Consider the following 25,073-nt stretch of genomic DNA (forward strand, 5'->3'; position numbering starts at 1 on the left):
ATAGAAAATATTTACCATTAAAAGTAGTAGTTTATAAGATCTTTGCATTTGCTGCAGTGCTTTCTACCTGCACAAGAATACAGAGTTAAGTACTGGACAATACATACAGTAGATGGGTGGACGTGGTCTCTCAACTTGGCAGATGCTGGGTTATTGACAGCAAGATGCATAACTGCCATCATATACAGTACTGTACAGTATCCTCATTTATTGTAAGTCACATACAGATTTCTCTGAAAATTTCCATGGTACATCAGAGCTATTGGGTTATTTTAAATTTAACACTTATTTTGACTGGAGATATGGAGAAATCTATTTCCTTTTAAGGTTTACTCACTTGCCTAATTTATCCCTCTCCAGCAAAATTCAGAAATAATGTTTTGCCCATTCTTTCATTTGGTCTCCTATCGGCATTTTAAACTTGTCTTCATAATTTTTTCTTGTTACCACACCAGCTGTCTCCCAACAAGGTAGGGCCTCCATACATAAACGTTCTTTGTAAGATGTCTCAACACATCACCCATCTTTTTTTTTTTCCCTCAGCTATTCTATGATTCTCCTCCTTCACAGAACCATCAGCCATCAGGACTTCGCCCAAGTATCTGAATGCATTTACTTCTTTTATACCCCCTCTTCCGATCTGATGTCCAGTATTTTATTGTTACCCTCATCACTTTATTCTTTCCTATATTCACTTTAAATTTCCTTCTTTTATATACTGTCCCAAATTTGTCCACCACCCTTTGCAATTTTTCTTCAGTTCCCCAAAAGAACTGTGTCATCAGCAAAGAGCACTTGTGACTACTTCCACTTTGTATCAAATTTATAATGCTTTAATCCCACACCTCTCCCCAACAACTTAGCATTCACTTCTCTTACAACCTCATCTATAAATATGTTTAACAACCATGTTGACATCACCCATATTTTTATGCATCAATACACTTTGGCAGTACTGTACTGTAGATGGTAGAGGTGTCATCAGACACAGGGTTACTCTACCTGCGGTCTATACATTCCCTTGATGATGCTTCATCTAACATCTCAAGCTGCAAACATTGTACTTCCTTCTGATGTTGAGTGCGTAGAGACACCAGCTCTTTTACCGCTTCCTGCCGAGAAGCTCGAACATCGTCTAATCTCGACCGTAGTTCATTGGCCTCTGACTGCCATTTTGAACACTCACGATGCAGTACAAGCTTTTCACTGTGGAAAATTAATACATACTTGATAAAAAATTTTTATGAACAATATAACTAAATTCTTGTGATTCAGAAAAGGCAAACTGCTGTTAAACAGAAAATAAAGTACTGTAGTAGCAAATCAAAATGGGTAAATCAAAATAATAAAATCAAAATTTGTATATATAAATTAGTATTGTAAATAAACTTAAATAAAAATTAGTAAATCAAAGTAAGAAATAAATTGAACTAAATGTTGCAAATTCTGTTAAGAAAACAAACAAATCTTGTTGCCTCCTCTCATCAAATTCTTGCAATTTGCTTTTCTTCATTTACTTTATACAGTGTTTTGTTACTATGCACTGCCTCTCATCGCTGGTTGGTACATAAATTTCTTAGTTGGGTTAAGCACCAGTGGATCTTGCCAGTAACTGGCTGGGCAACCTAGTGGAAGTGGCTTGATAAAACATGGGTATACTCATGTACAGTACTGTATAAGAATTGGCTAAGTTTGTTAGGTTTAGAATCTATCAACTACATGGGTCATTCAGGCTTATGTATTATATACATTAACACATGCAAAATAACTGACAAATATCAATAATCAGAACACCTGCTAGATGTGAGGTCTGCCAGTAGTAGTACAGTACGTACTTGCTTTTGCTTTCTCTATGTACAGTATGTGTTAACTATATTTAATAGTGTGGTGTTGGTAAACCGAACCATCCAAAAACAGTCAAGGTAAGCTGGTTACATATTTGCAGCTGTAGGTAGTTAGTGGTGTACTGTACCATACAAGACTTCACAATCTCTCGAGGGACACAAATCATTAAAATATAATTTATTGACCATCTTGGAATAAAAGTAGAGGTACTCTGACATCGAAAATTTTAAAGTACTGTACTATACCAGTTACAATACTATAAGAACATTTAGAAATACTCACTCTCTTTCTGCTTGTATGGTCTTGGTGGCTTCATCCAATCGTAATTTAAGCATGGTAACTTGCTGCTCTAAACTCTCCTGTTCAGGAGTAATGCCCATCTCATCCATCACTGTACCCCCACCCACACCTATGACACCATTACCACCATTGTTTGTCCTCCATGCTCTTTTAACTTCACGGCCACCGACTCCATCGTTGGAACGGACAGATTCTTCATAACCCCCTTCACTACACTCACTCCCCCCACAAAATTCACTCATAGGGTCTGAAACCGCTGATATTCTAGGATTAATATGGCACGTGTCTGGGAGAGGGTCTGACATGGCAGACATCCTGTGGGATGGGGACGGCTGGCTGCTACTATTACTACTTCCAGCACCAGCAGCTGCATTCTCTCTAAATGCATGTTCTTGCTGCTGCTGCTGCTGCTGCTGCTGCTGCTGCTGCTGCTGTTGCTGCTGCTGTTGCTGCTGCTGGGTGTGGATCATTTTTTCCTCAATGTCATTTTCTCTCTGAGGATGATGACAGTTTTCAGAAACCTCTTTAACAGCACTATCTTTAAGGTACTCATCACATATCAGATCCTTCACTTCACGGCCAGCACGACACTTCTCACTAAGGCGGGAGGCTTCACTAGGTTTGTGAGCATAAACAGAGACGTTTTCAACACCACTCTGCACTAATGTCTCATTAATATTACCTCCATTATTTCCCAGAATATCGTCACCTGTGTGACTTCCACGAGATCCGAACATTTCTTCGAGAAGGCTGAAATTTGTATTTTTAGCATCACGGATAAACTGAAGTTCATCGTTGGACAATTTTTCTGCCTCTGTCTGGGTGATGGGGCGTACTGGAGTGCTGCCATCGCGCTCTGGCGAGTCTCCTTTATGGCTACCCTTAATAATGGAAATATAAAAATATTACTACACACTACCCAGTGGTAACTAATAACACCAATCCTTTAGCTTACTTTTGACAAGTTGTCACATCAATAGATATTTGACTTTCCTGATAAGAATGGACTATAGAATTTTTTTTGTTTTTTTTACTACAATTTACCAACAATGTAGAATGATTCAAAGAAGGAAATATTCACCACCATTCATTCAATAGCTATCTTGCCTGAAATGTGCAGATATCACAATTCAAATGCCCCTGCAAACTTTAACATCTCTAACCATTTTTCAGAGTGCAGACATTGTACTTCTTCTGGGACTCAAAGTCTGACTATCCAGTTACCATGAATCCCTTCATAAATCTTATCTTTTTCACACTCCAATAGCACATCAAATCCCAAAATCCACTTGTCTCCACTCACTCCAATCTAACATGCTTATGCACACTGAAAAATATTATTATTCAATGTATTTAATTATTTAAAATATTAGGAAAAATAACTGACAATATTTGCATCACGTTTGTCATTATACAAGGAATGGCTTGTCCTGAGTGGTGGAATGATTCCTGGTGAGTGGTGAAATGAGATCTCCTGAGTGGTGGAATGGGTTGAATAAAGCACCTAACACAGTTTACCTCATCTCTGACATCTTCAGTTTTATCTGCGACACTGTCCTTTCTAGGTCTCAACTGGTAAGTCTGAGTTAACTGTGTCATCTGAGATTCTAAATCATTCTTCTCTCTTCTTAGAACGCCAGTCTCTCGTTGTGATACCTCAAGACGACCCCGCAAGATCCTCACTTCCTCCCGTGCTTTATTGCGCTCACTTCGAACCTGAAAGTTACAAGAAGTCAAATGTAATCCGTCATAATCTTGTAAAATCAATGCACCCCATATTAAGAATAGCCAAGAACACCCATTTTCATTTGAGTATCATAAACCATTTCAGTTACATGTCATAAGAAATACATAACCTGAACTCTTTGTAGGTTGATTAGGAATACGTTTTCATGAATGCTTGAGACATACTGGTGAACTGGAGAGAAAAACTTATGTGAATCCTTGATTACTAAAAATATTTTTTTTGTTATTAAAAATATTAATTACTGTATATCATTATAATCAAGATAGAGAACATGCTCTCAAACATTCGTATATTCAGCTCATTATCTCCAAAACCATGTAAGAGAATGTATTCAAAATACAAGTATGAAGACGGACTACATAAAAAGCTTCACTTCACCTTGCTCCACTTTTCTCTCCAGTTAGCTGTGCAGTCAGACCACCACCTCATAGTTTTCTCCATCTGTGTCGCTCGAGCACGAGCCTCCTCCAGTTCCCGCTGCATCATCTCCTGAGGAATAACTTTGGTCATAGACACAACCTTCCTATTTGAAGAATAGATACAAAGTAGTTTCTTAGAAATACAGTTTGGTAAGATAAATTTAGGCTAAACCATTTACATTATTTTAAAATTTTTGCTCTCCTCCGGTAAACTAAAGAAGTTCAGTCAAATGCCATCCTGTTTGTACTGAGAAATGTATACAGTGCACAAGCATAAAGGGAAATCAATGCACATACAATGATGTTAAGTACTGTATGAAGAAGGTATGTAGGTATACAGCGGAACCTCTACTTGCGAGTTTAATAAGTTCCATGACCTTGCTCACAACTGGATTTGCTCATTTGCAGAGTAAATTTTCCACATTTAAATTAATTGAAATGCAATTAATCCATTCCAGTGGAATTCTGTACTTCAATAATTTTGCTAATATCAACTCTATGGCTTATTTATCTATCTCACTTCATCTAATATGACATAATAAACAATATAAATAACATACAAACCTGATATATACTCTAAAATTAATAAAATATGTCATTCATGTAGTGGTATGGGCGGTGTTGGCGGTGGACAAGAGTTTGTCTGGAGATTGGGCAAAACACTTCATGAATAATTTAGCTAATATCATCTATACGGCTTATTTATCTATCACAGTTCATCTAATATGACATAAACAATATAAATAACATAGAAACATGATATATACTCTAGAATGAATAAAATATGTCATTATGTAACAGGTGGAGGCGGCTACAACTGCTCCCTCTTTGTTGTGGTAAACACTGCCATCTAGTGACGGCCTTTTGAAGCCGTCTATTATAATTGTTATACAGTGGTCCCCCGCTTTTCGTAGTTCCCGGCAATCGTAAAATTCGCCAATCATAGAGGTATTTTCGTATAAACATGGACTCGCTTTTCATAGGTTGACTCACGAGTCGTAGTTCGTCCGGGATGCGTACCCACGGCGTGAGCCAGGGCGGCAGCCAGTCTGACATTGTTTACCAATGAGCGAAGGTCCCCTCACGTGCTCCAGCGAAATATTTCATAATATTCCATTTATTTTAGTGCTTGCAAGTACTAAATAAGCTACCATGGCTCCAAAGAAAGCTCCTAGTGCCAAGCCTGTGGTAAAGAAGGTGAGAAATACGAATGAATTTAAGAAAACCATCATTGAACAATATGAAAGTGGTACAAGTGTGGCCGAACTGTCCAGGATGTATAAGAAACCCTACACAACCTTATGTTCCATAGTGGCCAAGAAAAATGAAATAAAGGATGCTGTTTTTGCAAAGGGAGTAACTATGCTGACAAAAATGAGATCACCAGTACTGGAAGAGGTTGAGAAGTTATTATTGGTGTGGATAAATGAGAAACAATTAGCAGGAGATACTCTTATGACTTCATTTATTTGTGAAAAGGCTAGGCAGTTGCATGAAGATTTGGTAAAGAAATTGCCTGCAAATAGTGAGTGAAGTGAGTGAATTTAAGGCCAGCAAAGGCTGGTTTGAGAGATTTAAGAACCGTACTGGCATACACAGTGTGGTAAGGCATGGTGAGGCTGCCAGTTCGGACCACAAGGCGGCTGAAAAATATGTGCATGAATTCCAGGAGTACATAGAGGCTGAAGGACTGAAACCTGAACAAGTGTTCAACTGTGACGAAACAGGCCTCTTTTGGAAGAAAATGCCAAAGAGGACCTTCATTACACAAGAGGAAAAGGCAATGCCAGGACACAAGCCTATGAAAGACAGGCTGATGCTAATGTTCTGTGCTAATGCTAGTGGGGATTTCAAAGTGAAGCCATTACTAGTGTACCATTCTGAAAATCGAAGAGTGTTCAGGAAAAACAATGTTATGAAGAGTAAATTGTGTGTGTTTTGGAAATCTAATAGTAAGGCATGGGTCACGAGGGAAATTTTCGTCGAGTGGTTCAATGAAGTGTTTGGCCCTAGTGTGAAGGAGTATCTCCTGGAAAAGAAATTGGATCTCAAGTGCCTGCTAGTAATGGACAATGCACCTGCTCATCCTCCAAACTTGGATGACCTAATTTTCGAGGAGTTTGGGTTCATCACAGTAAAGTTCTTGCCCCCGAATACCACTCCTCTCCTCCAACCCATCGACCAGCAGGTTATTGCAAACTTTAAAAAACTCTACACAAAAGCAATGTTTCACAGGTGCTTGACTGTGACCACAGACACTCACTTGACTCTAAGGGAATTTTGGAGAGAACACTTCAGCATCCTCCACTGCATAACCCTTATAGGTATGGCTTGGGAGGGAGTGACTACCAGGACTTTGAACTCTGCCTGGAGAAAATTGTGACCAGATTGTGTCAACAAGAGGGATTTTGAAGAATTTGGGACTGACCCTAATGAGCCTATGTCTGTTGTAAAATCAATTGTGGCACTGGGGAGTTCCATGGGGTTGGATGTGAGTTTGGAGGATGTGGAAGAATTGGTGGAAGACCACAATGAAGAGCTCACCACTGAGGAGCTGCAAGAGCTTCAGCAGGAAGAGCAACACATCGCAGCTCAGAATCTTGCTGCAGAGGAGGAAGAGAGATGGAAGAAGGTGCCTTCTTCAGAAATTAAAGAGATTTTTACTATGTGGGGTAAGATGGAAAGCTTTATGGAGAAACATCACCCTAACAAGGTTGTTGCAAGCCAGGTTGGCAACATGTACAGTGACAAAGTCTTGGGCCATTTTAGGGAAGTGTTAAAGAGATGCCAGAAACAGAGCTCTCTCCACAGTTATTTTGTGAGACAGGACTCCAGTGACTCTCAAGGTGGTCCTAGTGGCATTAAGAAACAGAGAAGAGAAGCAACCCCAGAAAAGCAATTGGTATCTGAGGTGTTGATGAAAGGGGATTCCCCTTCCAAACTATAAACAATCCACTCTCTCTCCTCCTCCAGTCTCCCATACACTAAGAAGAATCTCCAATAAAGGTAAGTGTTATGCTGTTAATGTTTCATTCATCATTTCCCATTGTATTGTTCATGTACTACATGCATATTTCATGTTAAAAATTTTTTTGTTTTAATACTTCTGGGTGTCAGGAACGGATTAATTGTATTTACATTATATTTCTTATGGGGAAAATTGATTCGTAAATCGTAAATTTCGTTTATAGTAACGGCTCCAGGAACGGATTAATTACGAACAACGAGGGACCACTGTATGTAGTACATTATTATATATGTATTATTATTATACATATTATATTATTATTATTATTATTATTGTATTATATTATTGTACAGGTCCTCCATCACAAATCCGGCAATCAGTTATTCGGTTCCTTCAGTAATTTGGCACTAATTTCGGCTAGCATAATTTCAAATTTCCAGGGTCGCCACACCAATCTGCTGCTACTGTTTGGTGGTGCTACTTGCTGCATAAGTCATTCCAATTTCTTTTTCTCCATTTATTGTTATAATCTGCTTACTTTTAGCCCCAGCCATGGTTCCAATGAATAAAAGAAATGCTTCTCGTTATGTAAAGCACCGACACAGTACATTATCCATTAAAGATAAGGTGGCTTTGGAGCCACTGTCAGCTGCTTTGAGCTCAGTCTCGTGATGCAGGAGAATATGCTTTATTATTACACTAATATCAACACTACAGCTTATTTGCCTACCGCAACTGATCTAATATGACATAATAAACAATATAAATAACATAAAACACATTAAATACTCCAGAATAAATAATATTTGGCATAACACCGAGCAGTTCGATGGAGGTATGAAGAGGATATGGTATACAAATACCATTCTCCTATCCCCTGTCTTGGGGGCTTATATTAGAGAAAACGGAGTGTAGCACAGGGCTAACTTCAATTCAATTCAATTCAAAGTTTATTCTCTATAAGGATTAAAATGCTGAGTTTACAGAGTTTGGTTATTGTGTGGTTTACATGTAGTAAAATAATAATTACAGAGTGTACCACTAGAACACCTAGCTTGGCTAGGCATTTCGGGCAGACTTAAATTAAATCTTAAGCTTAAAATATTACAAAATTATGAGGTAAGTTGGTATTATGGCTAAGTGACTAAATACTAGTTTGTGAGTTTAGCAATGTGAATGCTTTTGTTTTGGCACTATACATAGTTTCAGTATTGGAGTATCACAGGCCAACTTATGACTAGTTAAGATTCATTATTTTGAGATTGAGATTGATATTTCTATTTATGGTCAAATGGGTGAGTGAGTGTAAGTGTTAACCACCAGGTGGTATTCGTGAAGTTAGTTGACAGGGTGTATCAGGGAGATAAGATGTTTTCTGATGGTAGTTTTGAAGGTGATGAATGTGTCTGCAGTTTTAGAATTTTCAGGTAGGGTGTTCCAGATTTTAGGGCCTTTGACATACATTGAATTTTTGTAAAGGTTTAGTCGGACACGGGGAATGTCATAGAGATGTTTGTGTCTGGTGTTGTGCCTGTGGGTTCTGTCACAACTATCAAGAAAGCGTTTTAGGTCAAGGTTAATATTGGAATTTAAGGTCCTGTAGATGTAGATTGCACAGTAGTAAGTGTGGATGAACTGAACAGGGAGTAAGTTTAGATCTATGAAGAGTGGGGGGGTGTGTTGCCAGGGATGGGATTTAGTGATTATTCTTACTGCGGCTTTTTGTTGGGTTATTATTGGCTTTAGGTGTGTTGCTGCAGTTGAACCCCAAGCAGAGATAGCATAGGTGAGGTATGGATATATAAGTGAATGGTATAGTGTGAGAAGGGCAGTTTGCGGCACGTAGTATCGTATCTTGTACACGTACTGTACTGTATCGTATCTCGTACTGTACCATAAACCTGAAACAAAAAAGTTATTTTCTCTATATAGGTTATCACACATAGCAGCATATGTGTAGAGAACCTAGGATAACCCAAAAAAGTCAACGTGGCTTATTTCTAGTACCTGGCTTGGGTTAGCCATATACGATTTTTGGTAAATATTCAATTCCCAGCCAGGGTAGAAACACTGGGCATTTCTTTACACCTGTTGTCTATGTTTACCCATCAGTAAATGGGTACCTGGGTGTTAGCCGACTAGTGTGGGTGTTATCCTGGGAAACTGACCTAATTTTCTTGAAATACTCTGCATAACAAGTGGCTTTCTATATAGTAATATGTCACTGATGTCAGCTAGGCCTGTATACCTTGTACATGTACGTGTAGTAAATGAAGATACAGTGGACCCCCGCTTAACGATCACCTCCAAATGCGACCAATTATGTAAGTGTATTTATGTAAGTGCGTTTGTACGTGTATGTTTGGGGGTCTGAAATGGACTAATCTACTTCACAATATTCCTTATGGGAAAAAATTCGGTCAGTACTGGCACCTGAACATACTACTGGAATGAAAAAAGTTCGTTAACCAGGGGTCCACTGTATTATTATTATTATTATTATATTATTTTCTCAGTTGTTTGTTGGGTTATCTTATTGAAACTTGGGCAATGTATGATGGAAAGATACTTCTTAAAGTACACCAAAAATGAAAGAAATCAGACCATAAATAGCGGAGTTCACTTCTCAGCCATTAGCAGCCGCTTAGCGGTATATTTTTGTATGGTTTTTTTATGGTTATATTCTCACTTTTTTGGTCTCATTTGATAGAATGAAAGATATATTACAGAAATAGATGTGATTTTGAATGCTCTCATGATGAAAAGTACCTTGAAATTGCGCTCACAGTAGCAAAAATGTTCTCTTCTGTAGCGAAGCTCAAGAGTAAACAAATGACGTCACCGTCCAATACCTGTCTGCCTGCCAGTCCAAATTCCAATATGGAGTCAAGAATGGGTTGACATTATTTATACAATTATTACAATAATGAAGCAGTCTGCATAACAGTAAATCTTCTATTTTTTTGTGAATAAAAATTCCAAATGGTAAGCAAGAGTAATATAAGAGGGGCCTGTAGCCGTGACTAATGAACAGAGAAAATGTTATTTTAGTGCCAGGAATGTCTACATTGTTTATTCTGGACCCTATTTTGAAATTGGCATCTGTTGAAATTTGTGTGAAATTGGCCAAATTGCCAATTTCTGACCACTTTATTGGGTAGTTGAAATAAGTGAATTGGCGGTTTCTTGTACTCAGTTGACAGACTAGAAGTAAATAAGTTTATTCAGATATACACAAATACAGTTACATAGATTATTATACATAGCAGTGCATGTATAGAGAAACCTACAAATAAAAATGATCTCACACACTTCCATTCCAGTAAAGATACTAGGATCAAAAGAGGCATCATCATCGGATTTTTCCTGAGAGCATACCGAATTTGTAGTCCTGAGTTTCTTGATGAGGAATGTACATACATTCATCAAACCTTCACTGATTTACATTTTCCTTCCTTTTTCATCAAAGACTGCAAGAAAAGAGCTCTTCAGATCATTAATTCTCCACGCACCAACAACACTCCTAACAAAGTTATAATTCTTCCCAACAGCCAGGTTGCATTGAATGTTTCTAAAGTACTTTCACAAGCTAACACCAGAGTCGCCATTGCTTCCAGCGCTTCAATAAAGGATCTAACCAGAACAAAATCCAAGCACCACGTACCAGTCAACGCAGGGGTTTACACTATACCCTGTGGAGGCTGTGACAAGATTTATGTAGGTGAAACAGCAAGAAACCTCGACACCCGCCTCAATGAACACATTTACGCATGTAGGAACGATAACTTGAACAATGCCTGTGTACAACACCGAAATTCCACCAATCATCTCATGAAATTCAGGGATGCCCAATTAGTGATCAAAGAAACCAATTTCCACAAACGCAAGTGTCTTGAATCTTCACAAATAGCCGTTTCTAATACAATTAAACAAAACAAAGGCAGCTTCACCATCTCTGAAGTCTTAGCAAGAATCCTCCTGAAAACAGTAAACCCTGCCATCACATAGTCTCTCCTGTTAATAATACACATAGCACATTAAATTAAAACAGACCTTCTCTATCCAGCCTCCAATAGAAATGTTTGTCTAACCTATTTTTATGTTACCCAAGTTATAGCTTTTATATTCTTTTACTCTTGTGTGAGTCAATTGTTCTACATATTGTATTACTACTACTACTACAACTTATCTCTCTACTACTACTACTACAACTTATCTCACTACTACTACTACTACTACCACTAGTATTGCACCTCACTCTGAGCCTATATATATCCTCTGTGTCCATGTACTGTTTGTAACGGCTTGATAAAGCTCCTGGAGAGCGAAACGTTGCCACAATAAAAATGTCACATTAGTTGCACTTGTGTCCTTTTACTTTACATATTGTCGGTAATTCTACCAACTTTATTACAATAATTATAATAATAATAATTATTGCAATAACGATAGAGCTTCAGTTCCCTAAATTAATAATAATAATAATAATAAATTACTATAATAACAAAAGAGCTTCAGTTCCCTAAATTAATAATAATAATAATAATAATACGCAATGTACATAATACGTATGTAATAATAATTCAGACTGCTGCTGCTAGTTGGCAGTACGTACATGTTTACATTGTGGTTGAAGCAGTTCTCTTCTGCTTTGCTTACAATTTTGACAGTCATTTGGCCAAATTTTGCTTTTCTAACCATGGGTCCTAAGAAAATAAGTGCAAAGGACAGTACTGAAAAGAAAAAGGCAATGATTTCCATGGAATTAACGTATGAAATCATAGATAAACACATGCAAGGTGCATGAGTTGTGGATTTAGCCAGACAATACCAGCGCAGTACATCTACAGTAGACAGTCATTTAACCCTTTTAGGGTTTCGGCCGTACTAGTACGGCTTATGCCCCAGGGTTTTTGACGTACTAGTACGCCTAAATTCTAGCACCCTCAAATCTACTGAGAGAAAGCTGGTAGGCCTACATATGAAAGAATGGGTCTATGTGGTCAGTGTGCACAGTATAAAAAAAATCCTGAAGCACACAGTGTGTAATGAGAAAAAAAAAACTTTGACCGTGTTTTAAGATTAAAACAGTGACTTTGCACTGTATTTTTGTATGGTATTTATTGTTATATTCTAGTTTTCCTGGTCTCATTTTATAGAATGGAAGCCGTATTACAGAAATTGAGATGATTTTGACTGGTTTTACAATGAAAAGTACCTTGAAATTGAGCTCAAAGTAGCAGAAATGTTCGATTTTTACCAAAGTTCAAAAGTAAACAAATCATGCCAAGCGTCCAATACACGTCAACTGGTGAGTCTAATATTCTTTCACAAGTGTGCTGATATTATTTATACCATTTCTACACTAATGCAGTAGTCTGTATAACAGTAAATCTTCTATTTTTTGTAAGAATAAAAATTCCAAGTGGAAAGCCAAAGAAATATAAGAGGGGCGTGGGGATGTGACTAACGAACAGAGAACTTATTTTAGTGCCAGGAATGTCTTTCTTGTTTATTCTGGATCCTATTTGGAAATTGGCATCTTTTGAAATTTGTGTGAAATTGGCAAAATTGCTAAATTCTGACCACTTTTTTGGATAGTTGAAATTGGTAAATGGGTGGTTTCTTGTACTCATTCGATAGAAAAAATGGAGTTCTAGCAAAATAGCTATGATTTTTGTCAACTAGTACACTAGAATTGGCCGAAAATAGGGCTCAAAGTGGGCAAAATCGCCGATGCATAAACATCGAGACTGCTAACTTCACGAGAGCATAATTCCGTAAGTTTTCCATCAAATTTCATACTTTTGGTGTCATTATGATTGGGAAAAGATTCTCTATCTTTTCATAAATTTAGCGACCCTGTGGTCCTACTGGGCTGAGGTGGATGGTAGAGGTTCTGGTACTGAAGTTGATGGTTGTACTGGAGTGTCTAACTTTAAGTCATTCAGCCAGTCAAGTCGCTCAGTAAGTCAGTCAAGTCATTCAGTAAGTCAGTCAAGTCATTTAGTAAGTCAAGTCATTCAGTAAGTCTCAATTCATTCACTAAGTCAGTCAAGTCGTTCAGTAAGTCAGTCATTCAGTCAGTCACACAAACTTACACGTTTTCAAATGTAAAAAAACAAAAAGAAGATCTACATTTTTTATATACTTTCAAATGTTGAAAAAACATAGATCTACGTTTGAACAGTTTAAGGGTTAAATGTCTTATTTTACATTACAAAGACATTTTCATTAATCCATCTATGATATTTTCTTCAATATTATATAAGAAACACGTTACATAGCATATAAACATGGTATGTTTATATGCTATGGTGGTGTGATAGCCAGGCGGAGGGAAAACATTACGTTTTCTCTGGCCCAGCACCAGAGAAAACTTGTATGAATCTGCATTTGGCCTAGTTACTCCCCTTAACACTCCGCTTTTGTTTACAATTCTCGGCATGAATTATTCATTACTTCTCCCTTCGTTTGTGATGGCATCTAAAGGTAGTTAGAAATTATTAAATTCTGTGAACAAGGTATATCAATGGTAATAATATGGCTCTTGACTGCAGCGTAGGTAGCTGGTAGATGTAGCCTGCTTGGGCTACATCTACCAGCTACCTACAGTGACTTCCTACACATAAGTACTACTCACCTCTCACCCTACATTAAGACTACCTTAGTGTGATCGTTGTCATGATCACACTAAGGCTTGGTAACATTAGCTTTGAAGTGGTTGGCAGACAGGGAACATCTAGAATCTTCAGGTGCAGATTTTAAGTCTATTTATGTGTAGTGAATGTTTACACAGGTTGAGTCAGACATGGTGGATATCACAGAGATTTTTGTCTAGTATTATCCCTGTGAGCTCTATTGCAGCTATCAGTAAAGAGCTTTAGGAAGAATTAATATTAGAATTGACTGTCCTGTATATGTAGTATGCACAGAAGTATGAGTGACTCTTATGTACAGTATATTAAGTAAGTTTAAACTTTTTAAGATTGGGGAATATGTTGCCTGGCACTAGACTGCAAGATCATTCATACTGGCCTTAGATTTGCTGTTGAGTATTCCCAGGCACAAATAGCATAGGTGAGGTAGGGATAGATTAGAGAGTAGTATAATGTAAGTAGTGCTGGTTGAGGTACATGGAATGAATACTAGCCCAGTTGGGAATTGTTACAGTTTCTTCTTTTCTAGTGCTTTAAATATAGACTTGTATCCTTGTACCACCAGGAAGAAGACTGGATTACTGCTTGAGTTGAAATATTACTGAATTTATATAGAGTAAAAAAAATGAAGAAACATAAAGGCACTCACCTGTTTATCATGCCAGTGATATGGAAGTGGCACAGGGTCATGTGAGTGAGGGGCAGGAGGGTGAGGGTGGGCCCCTGGAAGAGGGGCCTGAGCCCCACGACGGCTTGCACTGCCACCTGATTGTGCCATCATCACAACCGTCTGAGAATTACAACACTGTCTTTTAGACTAGCAAAACAGCAAAACCATACAGTATATCCAATGCACAAGTACATACTATGAAAAAAGTAGCATAAGAACATTGAAAACAATATGCCACAGTTTAATATATCTACAAGCACCATAATGATAAATATTAATATGACATGAAACACATACAGGCACTCCTCACTTAACAACAGAATTCCATTCCGTACTTCTTCCATTCTTTCCTCTCCTTCCTCTTCCAAGTGCTGCTGCACTTCCAACTCTATTAGACCATCGTTTGTTAGCTCACCCTCGACATATTCCACTAATTCTTCAATATCTTACACTTCAACCGACTGGTTGAGAGCTGGTCATAAGTCTACATGGTTGTTAGTGGGATGAAATGTTGTTAGTGGGATGAATTGTAAAGGACCTGCCTAGTATGGGCCAACAGGCCTGCTGCAGTGTTCCTCCTTTCTTATGTTCTTATGTTCTTGTTAAACAAGTATATTGTTAAGTGAGGAGTATCTGTATTGACCTACAAAGACTGGCAGATCAACAGAAATATAAAATCACACATCTTCCCATTCTTCCTTGCCTTGCAATCACCTGCTCACTTAAGCCCATTTGATTACCCTAAGTTTATTTTGTCAAAGTTTTTAGCTCCATTTTTTTTCTCTTGCCAAGGCTACAGACTTGATCACTGCCAAGCATCTTCCCAAGTACTTTGCAATGAATGCATCACCTGATATCAAATATGACCTATACTATTATAATATTCATGGAGAAGTGGTAAACCCATAGGGATCATCGAGTTCCTGGACATGATCCGTAACATGCTATATAACATTTTTTGGGTAAACAGCCAACTAGCCAAACAAGTGGAGAGATATAAAATACTGACATGATGGAAAAATTAGGCACATAAATGCAGCATAATGCGATTCTTTATTGATGATGCTTTAACCACACAGCAGGTCTTGTTGTCACAGAACCTTCAGAGCGACCAAGCCAACAAAAACTGTTACTTCTCTCTTGTCTTCCAGCCTGGTCCTAATCATATTTCTCTCTCTCTTTCTTTTGCCCTCTCCCTTTCCCTCCTTTCCTCTTTCTTTCCTCCTGCCTTCTCTCTTCTGCTGAACAGAGTGAAGGGAAGAGATAAGGGAGACTCCTTATCCTCCTGCCCTCTTTCCCTCTGCCATTTCTTTTTGTCCACTCCATTTCCTTCCCCCATTGCACTTCTTTTCCCCTCCTACCCTCTCCCTTACCTTTACCTCTTCTACCCTCTCCATTCACTTACCCTGTCTTCTGCCCTCTCATACAATGAAAGGTTAACTATTTTTGGGTCTGTGAGTCAACTGCAAAAACAACTTTATTTCTATAAAGTGGCATACTGTAAATTATAAAATTATGGTAACTGACATGAATAAACTATGTACCTTGTAGAATGCCCCTTGTTATGCAGTCATTAGAAATAATCTAAATATAAAAGTAAGACAAACCAAGTGTTGCCCTTAAACTATCATCTATAAAAATTACTAATTTTATTAATAACCTATTAAAAACCCATCAGGTTTACTGGAAATTAAAAAAAAATTAAACATCATTACAGTGGACCCCGGCATACCATTGGCATCACATAACGTTAAATCCGCATACCGATACATTTTATCGCTAAGATTTTGCCTCGCATACCACTAAAAAACCCGCTCAACGCTATTCGTCCGAGACGCGTCTAATGTGCGGCCTGAGCCAGCCTCACATGTTCCGCCGGTGGCATTGTTTACCAGCCAGCCTCTGCGGTAACATCCAAGCATACAATCGGAACATTTCGTATTATTACAGTGTTTTTGGTGATTTTATCTGCAAAATAAGTGACCATGGGCCCCAAGAAAGCTTCTAGTGCCAACCCTACAGGAATAAGGGTGAGAATTACTATAGAGATGAAGAAAGAGATCATTGCTAAGTATGAAAGTGGAGTGCGTGTCTCCGAGCTGGCCAGGTTGTATAGTAAACCCCAATCAACCATCGCTACTATTGTGTCCAAGAAAACGGCAATCAAGGAAGCTGTTCTTGCCAAAGGTTCAACTGTGTTTTCGAAACAGAGATCACAAGTGATAGAAGATGTTGAGAGACTCTTATTGGTGTGGATAAATGAAAAACAGATAGCAGGAGATAGCATCTCTCAAGTGATCATAAGTGAAAAGGCTAGGAAGTTGCATGAGGATTTAATTAAAAAAATGCCTGCAACTAGTGATGATGTGAGTGAATTTAAGGCCAGCAAAGGTTGGGTTGAGAGATTTAAGAAGCGTAGTGGCATACATAGTGAGGCATGGTGAGGCTGCCAGTTCGGACCACAAAGCAGCTGAATAATATGTGCAGGAATTCAAGGAGTACATAGAGAGTGAAGGACTGAAACCTGAACAAGTGTTTAATTGTGATGAAACAGGCCTGTTTTGGAAGAAAATGCCAAGCAGGACCTACATTACTCAGGAGGAAAAGGCACTCCCAGGACATAAGCCTATGAAAGACAGGCTTACTCTTCTCATGTGTTCCAATGCTAGTGGTGATTGCAAAGTGAAGCCTTTATTAGTGTATCACTCTGAAACTCCCAGAGCGTTCAGGCAAAAGAATATCATCAAGGCTAATTTGTGTGTGCTGTGGAGGGCAAACAGTAAGGCATGGGTCACTAGGGACTTTTTCTATGACTGGTTACACCAAGCATTTGCCCCCATTGTGAAAAATTACTTAACTGAAAAGAAATTAGACCTTAAGTGCCTCCTGGTGTTAGACAATGCTCCTGGTCATCCTACAGACTTGGCAGAGCGACTTTGTGGGGACATGAGCTTCATTAAGGTGAAGTTTTTGCCTCCTAATACCACTCCTCTCCTGCAGCCCATGGACCAGCAGGTTATTGCAAACTTCAAAAAACTGTACACAAAAGCTCTGTTTGAAAGGTGCTTTGTAGTGACCTCAGAAACTCAATTGACTCTAAGAGAGTTTTGGAGAGAGCACTTTAATATCCTCAATTGTGTAAACCTTATAGGTAAGGCTTGGGAGGGAGTGACTAAGAGGACCTTGAACTCTGCTTGGAAGAAACTGTGGCCAGAATGTGTAGACCAAAGGGATTTTGAAGGGTTTGAGGCTAACCCTGGGAATCCTATGCCAGTTGAGGAATCCATTGTGGCATTGGGAAAGTCCTTGGGGTTGGAGGTTAGTGGGGATGATGTGGAAGAGTTGGTGGAGGAGGACAATGAATTCAAATTCAAATTCAAAGTTTATTCTCTATAAGGATTACAATGCTGAGTTTACAGAAATTTGGTTATTGTTTGGTTTAACATGTAGTAAAATTGAGATTACAGAGTGTACCACTAGAACGCTTAGCATGGCTAGGCATTTCGGGCATACTTAGTTTTATTCTTAAATGTAAAATATTACAAATTATGAGGTAAGTTGGTATTATGGCTAAGTGACTAAATACTATTTTGTGAGTTTAGCAGTGTGAATGCTTTTGTTTTGGCACAGTATATAGTTTCAGTATTGGAGTATCACAGGATTCATTATATTAAGACTGAAATTAATATTTCTGTTTATGGTCAAATGAGTGTGCGAGTGTAAGTGTGAACCACCAGGTGGTATTCGTGAAGTTAGTTGACGGGGTGTATCAGGGAGATAAGATGTTTTCTAATGGTAGTTTTGAAGGTGATGAATGTGTCTGCATTTCTAGAGTTCTCAGGTAGGGTATTCCAGATTTTAGGGCCTTTGACATACATTGAATTTTTGTAAAGGTTTAGTCGGACACGGGGAATGTCGTAGAGATGTTTGTTTCTGGTGTTATGCCTGTGGGTTCTGTCACAACTATCAAGAAAGCGTTTAAGGTCAAGGTTGATATTAGAGTTTAAGGCCCTGTAGATATAGATTGCACAGTAGTAAGTGTGGATGTACTGAACTGGGAGTAAGTTTAGATCTTTGAAGAGTGGGGGGGTGTGCTGCCAGGGATGGGATTTAGTGATTATTCTTACTGCAGCTTTTTGTTGGGTTATTATTGGCTTTAGGTGTGTTGCTGCTGTTGATCCCCAAGCACAAATAGCATAGGTGAGGTATGGATAAATAAGTGAGTGGTATAGTGTGAGAAGGGCATTTTGCGGCACGTAGTATCGTATCTTGGAGAGGATCCCAACCGTTTTGGATACTTTTTTGGCTATATGCTGGATATGGGTGCTGAAATTCAGGTTATTGTCAAGGTATAAGCCTAAGAATTTTCCCCCATTATTTCTGGTAATTAGAGTGTTGTCAATCTTAATGTTAATTTGTGCATCTCCTGCTCTGCTACCAAACATAATATAGTAAGTTTTGTCAGTGTTAAGCGTAAGTTTGTTGGCTGTCATCCAAGTCGATATTTTTAATCAGCTCCTCATTCACAATGGTGTTAAGGGTGGCAAGATTAGGGTGAGAGATGACATAAGTCGTGTCATCAGCAAAGAGAATGGGTTTTAGGTGTTGGGATACGTTTGGTAGGTCATTGATGTATATGAGGAAGAGCAGGGGACCAAGGACACTTCCCTGCGGAACTCCAGTATCAAGTGGCCGTGTTGCTGATGCTGTGTCTTTAATGGTGACGTACTGATACCTATTAGTAATGTAAGATTTGAAATAAGCAAGCGCATGGCCTCTTATACCGTAGTGGTCAAGTTTGTGGAGTAGGATTTCGTGGTTTACTGTGTCAAAAGCTTTTCTTAGGTCAATAAAAATTCCTAGTGGATATTCCTTATTTTCCAGTGCTGTGTAAAGCAGATCAAGCATTTTTATGATTGCATCATTAGTGCTTTTATTTTTCCTGAATCCAAACTGGCAGGGGTTGAGTATGTTTTGAGCCGTTATAAATGAATACAGTCTCCTGTGCACAAGTTTCTCAAAGATTTTGGATAGCAATGGTAAGTTAGATATTGGCCTATAGTTGTTTAAGTCTGTAGGGTCACCACCTTTATGTATTGGTGTAACCCTTGCCATCTTGAGTAGTTTCGGGAAGGTGCTAGTCTCTATTGACTTGTTAAAAAGTAATGAAATAGCATGCGAAAGGACATGGGCCGCTCGCTTGTACAGTAATGGTGGGACATGAGACAGATTCCCCGAGTTATTTTTAAGTGACTTTATGATCTCAATGACTTCCGTGGGCTCAGTTGGTGCAAGATAGAAGGAATTAGGGAAATTTCCATCTAGGTAGTCCCCGGCATGGGCATTGGTATGTGGGATTTTACTGGCGAGATTAGATCCTATGTTTGAGAAGAAGTCGTTTATCTTGTTAGCTGTGTCAGTGGGATGTAGTGGTGTTTCATTAGGTTTAGTTAGGACAATATTCTTGGTTTTTCTCAGTTTGTGGGTCCCTAGAATCTGAGAGAGTGTTTTCCAGGTCTTTTTTATATCTCCTCTAGTGTCTGTGAATCTACTGGAGTAGTATAGTTGTTTGGCTTTTTTTATTACTTTGGTGAGAGCTGATGAATAGTGTTTAAGAATATCTTTGTGTATTAAGCCCTGTCTATATTGCTTTTCATATTGGTGTTTCTTGTCAATGGATTTCAGAATGGTGCTGGTTAGCCATGGGCAACCAAGCCGTTTGTTTGTGATCTGTTTTGTTTTTATAGGACAATGTTTGTTGTATAGTCTAAGTAATTTGTTAAGAAAGATGTCTGTCCAGTCATCAATACCATTGGCCTTGGAGAATTCTGTAGGCCAATCAACAGTCTCTAGGTCAGCTGTGAACTTCCTTACTGAGGCCTCGTCATGGAGTCTAAATGAGACTTTGTTGTATTCAAGTGGTGGTTTACTAATGTTTGTCAGGAGGAAGGTAGGGTAGTGGTCTGTAGTGCTATCTGTGATTATCCCTGATTTAAGGGGGGCTAGTATATTGGTCCATATGTGGTCTATTATGGTTGCACTTGTCTCAGTGAGCCTGGTTGGTTTAGTTATTGTTGGTATGAGAAGTGTGTTGTTCATATTGTTGATGAAATCAGTTACAGGCTGATCATCTAGTAAGCCAAGATTGATGTTGAAGTCTCCAGCTAAGAGAAGGTGGTGCTTATTCATTTGTCTGTTTGTTATTAGTGACTTTAAAGAACTAACCACTGATGAGCTGCTAGATCATCTTCATCAGCATGAGGCCACACCTGAGGAAACTGCTTCGGAGAAGGGGAGAGAGAAATTGAAGAAGTTGCCTACTTCAAAGATTAAGGAAATGTGTGCAATGTGGCTTAAAGTGCAAACCTTTTTTGATGACAACCACCCTAACACAGCTATTGCAAGCCGTGCTGGTGACTATTACACTGACAATGTTGTGAACCACTTTAGGAAAGTCATAAAGGAACGGGAGGTACAGGCCTCTATGGACAGATATGTTGTGCGACAGAAGTCCAGTGACTCTCAAGCTGGTCCTAGTGGCATTAAAAGAAGAAGGGAAGTAACCCCGGAAAAGGACTTGACACCTCAAGTCTTAATGGAAGGGGATTCCCCTTCTAAACACTAAGTCTCTCTCCTCCTCCCATCCCATCAATCATCACCAGATCTTCAATAAAGGTAAGTGTCACGTAACTGTGCATGTCTTTTTCAGTTTGTGTGTATTAAAATTAATATTTCATGTGGTAAAATTTTTTTTTTTTATACTTTGGGGTGTCTTGCACGGATTAATTTGATTTCCATTATTTCTTATGGGGAAAATTCATCTGCATAACGATAATTTCGCATAACAATGAGCTCTCAGGAACAGATTAATATCGTTATGCGGGGGTCCACTGTACTGGCCAAAATACATCACTTATAAAAGTACATCATCACCTAATTAACACTGACATGTGATAATTATTATTAGTATAATGAAGATAAGTACTAAACCTGAAAGGGTCATACAGTGCTGAGGTGCCAGATAAATTATGGCTCAGTTGGCAATGCACTTGCCTCAGATACTGAGTGTCCAGGTTCAGTCCCCAACAAGGGTGAAAATGTTTAACATGTTTCCTTATACCTGCACTCACTGTTCATCTAGCAGTAAGTAGGTACCTGGGTGTTAGTTGGTTGGTGTGGGTTGCATCCTGGAGGACAAGACTGAAGGACCACAATGGAAATATGACTGATAGTCCTCGATGACCCATAATTTTCTTGGGTTATCCTGGGTGACTAACCCACCTTACCCTGGGTTATCCTGGGTGACTAACCCTCCCTACCCTTGGTTATCCTGGGTGGCTAACCCTCCCTACCCTGGGTTATCCTGGGTGGCTAACTCTCTCTACCCTGGGTTATCTTGGGTGGCTAACCCACCCTACCCTTGGATATCCTGGGTGGCTAACCCTCCCTACCCTGAGTTATCCTTGGTGGCTAACCCTCCCTACCCTGGGTTATCCTGGGTGGCTAACCCTCCCTACCCTGGGTTATTCAGGGTGGCTAACCATCCCTACCCTGGGTTATCCTGGGTGGCTAGCTCTCCCTACCCTGGGTGACTAACCCTCCCTACCCTGGGTTATCCTGGGTGGCTAACCCTCCCTACCCTGGGTTATTCAGGGTGGCTAACCATCCCTACCCTGGGTTATCCTGGGTGGCTAACCCTCTCTACCCTGGGTTATCCTGAGTGACTAACCCTCCCTACCCTTGATTATCCTGGGTGTCTAACCCTCCCTACCCTTGGTTATCCTGGGTGGCTAACCCTCCCTCCCCTTGGTTATCATGGGTGGCTAACCCTCCCTACCCTGGGTTATCCTGGGTGACTAACCCTCACTACCCTTGTTTATCCTGGGTGGCTAACCATCCCTACCCTGGGTTATCCTGGGTGACTAACCCTCCCTACCCCTGGTTACCCTGGGTGGCTAACCCTCCCTACCCTGAGTTATCCCGGGTGGCTAACCCTCCCTATCCTGGGTTATCCTGGGTGGCTAACCCTCCCTACCCTTGGTTATCCTGGGTGGCTAACCCTCCCTACCCTTGGTTATCCTGGGTGGCTAACCCTCTCTACCCTTGGTTATCCTGGGTGACCAAACCTCCCTACCCTTGGTTATCCTGGGTGACCAAACCTCCCTACCCTTGGTTATCCTGGGTGGCTAATCCTCTCTACCCTTGGTTATCCTGGGTGGGTAACCCTCCCTACCCTTGGTTATCCTGGGTGGCTAACCCTCTCTACCCTTGGTTATCCTGGGTGGCTAACCCTCCCTACCCTGGGTTATCCCGGGTGACTAACCCTCCCTACCTTTGGTTATCATGGGTGGCTAACCCTCCCTACCCTTGGTTATTCTGGGTGGCTAACCCTCTCTACCCTGGGTTATCCTGGGTGGCTAACCCTCTCTACCCTGAGTTATCCTTGGTGACTAACCCTCCGCATCTTAGGCTAAAAATTCCAACAAATCTTAACATATGTATTATGGGAGAGCTAAAGCCGTAAGGATTATAAAGCGCCTGTGGGGAGGGGGGAAGGATGGATGGTAAGTTTATTCAGGTATTCACAAATAGTTACATAATTACTGGAAGTGCCATCATGGGCTTGGCAACTAGGGATACCAAGCCCATGATGACACTCTTCAGGTCACTTGTTCTATCTAGGCTGGAATATTGCTGCACACTAACAGCACCTTTCAAGGCAGGTGAAATTGCTGACCTAGAAAATGTACAGAGAACCTTCACGGCGCGCATAACGGAGATAAAACACCTCAATTACTGGGAGCGCTTGAGGTTCCTGAACCTGTATTCCCTGGAACGCAGGCGGGAGAGATACATGATTATATACACCTGGAAAATCCTAGAGGGACTAGTACCGAACTTGCACATGAAAATCACTCACTGCAAAAGCAAAAAAACTTGGCAGACGATGCAACATCCCCCCAATGAAAAGCAGGGGTGTCACTAGCACGTTAAGAGACCATACAATAAGTGTCAGGGGCCCGAGACTGTTCAACTACCTCCCAGCATACATAAGGGGGATTACCAACAGACCCCTGGCAGTCTTCAAGCTGGCACTGGACAAGCACCTAAAGTCGGTTCCTGACCAGCCGGGCTGTGGCTCGTACGTTGGTTTGCATGCAGCCAGCAGCAGCAGCCTGGTTGATCAGGCTCTGATCCACCAGGAGGCCTGGTCACAGACCGGGCCGCGGGGGCGTTGACCCCCGGAACTCTCTCCAGGTAAACTCCAGGTATAGCAGCATGTGTACAGAATCTAGGTGACTTAACATTGGTACTCAGGCTCAGTTCTGGGAACTGGAGCACAGATCCAATTCCCCAGACCAAGAGCCCCTCACCAGCACCAAGGAACCTCCCTGGAGAGGTCATCTTAACACACACCGAGGTCATCAATGGTTAATATGATCATTGACCTCCTGTGACTGGTGACGTATATTACTTCAATGTGACCTATCACTCTGGTCACTAGGTATCAACAGCTAGCCACATCCCCACATTACACGTATATATGCCCATATATGCGTAAATCAGTGGTATATACGGCGTATTGAGAGCTGTGGTGATGCATTCTGAGGTGGGAGACCTCTGAGTGATCTCGTTTATCCTCATATATAGCCTTAGCACAACATATATACATGGCTATATGGGTGGTAGGAGATCTGCTGTGGTATCCCTGAGGTGGGATACCTGCAGTGAGGTGTGAGACAAGGCGGAGAGATGGTAACTCACAAGGTATGTGGTCCTTCATCACATCTTGCAGAGTGATGTTGACAACACATGTTATAGTGGAGCCATCTAGCGGCGACCAGGCCAGGCCACCCCTCCACCTCCCTCCATCCCTCCACCTCACTCCATCCCTCAACCTCACTCCACCCCTCCACCTCCCTCCCTCCCTCCACCTCACTCCCTCCCTCCACCTCACTCCATCCCTCCACCTCACTCCATCCCTCAACCTCACTCCACCCCTCCACCTCCCTCCATCCCTCCACCTCCCTCCATCCCTCCACCTCACTCCATCCCTCAACCTCCCTCCATCCCTCCACCTCCCTCCATCCCTCCACCTCACTCCATTCCTCCACCTCCCTCCATATCTCCATCTTCCTCCACCTCCCTCCATCCCTCCACCTCACTCCACTCCTCCACCTCACTCCATCCCTCAACCTCACTCCATCCCTCCACCTCACTCCACCTCCCTCCATTCCTCCACCTCACTCCACCCCTCCACCTCCCTCCATCCCTCCACCTCACTCCATTCCTCCACCTCCCTCCATCTCTCCATCTTCCTCCACCTCCCTCCATCCCTCCACCTCCCTCCACCTCCCTCCACCTCCCTCCATCCCTCCACCTCCCTCCATCCCTCCCGACCTCCCTCCATCCCTCCACCTTACTCCATTCTTCCACCTCCCTCCATCCCTCCATCCCTCCAACT

At 40.6% G+C, this 25,073-nt stretch overlaps 1 protein-coding gene across 5 annotated transcripts in view; it reads right to left on the reverse strand.

Annotated features, from left to right (window-relative positions):
* LOC128685451 (coiled-coil domain-containing protein 102A) overlaps positions 1-24,476 on the reverse strand; it is a 67,839-nt gene extending 43,363 nt beyond the window's left edge. For 2 of the 5 annotated variants that reach the window (XM_053771980.2, XM_053771984.2), the window contains exons 1-6: positions 24,374-24,476; positions 14,588-14,728; positions 4,271-4,381; positions 3,664-3,861; positions 2,128-3,026; positions 1,003-1,206 (exon numbers count right to left, since the gene is read on the reverse strand). In XM_053771980.2, coding sequence (XP_053627955.2) covers positions 1,003-1,206; positions 2,128-3,026; positions 3,664-3,861; positions 4,271-4,381; positions 14,588-14,719 — 1,544 coding nt within the window. In that variant the 5' untranslated portion in view covers positions 14,720-14,728; positions 24,374-24,476. Of the gene's footprint in view, positions 1-1,002; positions 1,207-2,127; positions 3,027-3,663; positions 3,862-4,001; positions 4,064-4,270; positions 4,416-14,587; positions 14,729-24,373 lie in introns of those variants that run through there. The other 3 variants (XM_053771981.2, XM_053771985.2, XM_053771983.2) reach the window with 3 other exon arrangements.
* Between the last annotated feature and the right edge of the window lie 597 nt (positions 24,477-25,073).

Source organism: Cherax quadricarinatus, chromosome 8, assembly GCF_038502225.1.
Source record: "Cherax quadricarinatus isolate ZL_2023a chromosome 8, ASM3850222v1, whole genome shotgun sequence".
Taxonomy (NCBI): Eukaryota; Metazoa; Arthropoda; class Malacostraca; order Decapoda; family Parastacidae; genus Cherax; species Cherax quadricarinatus.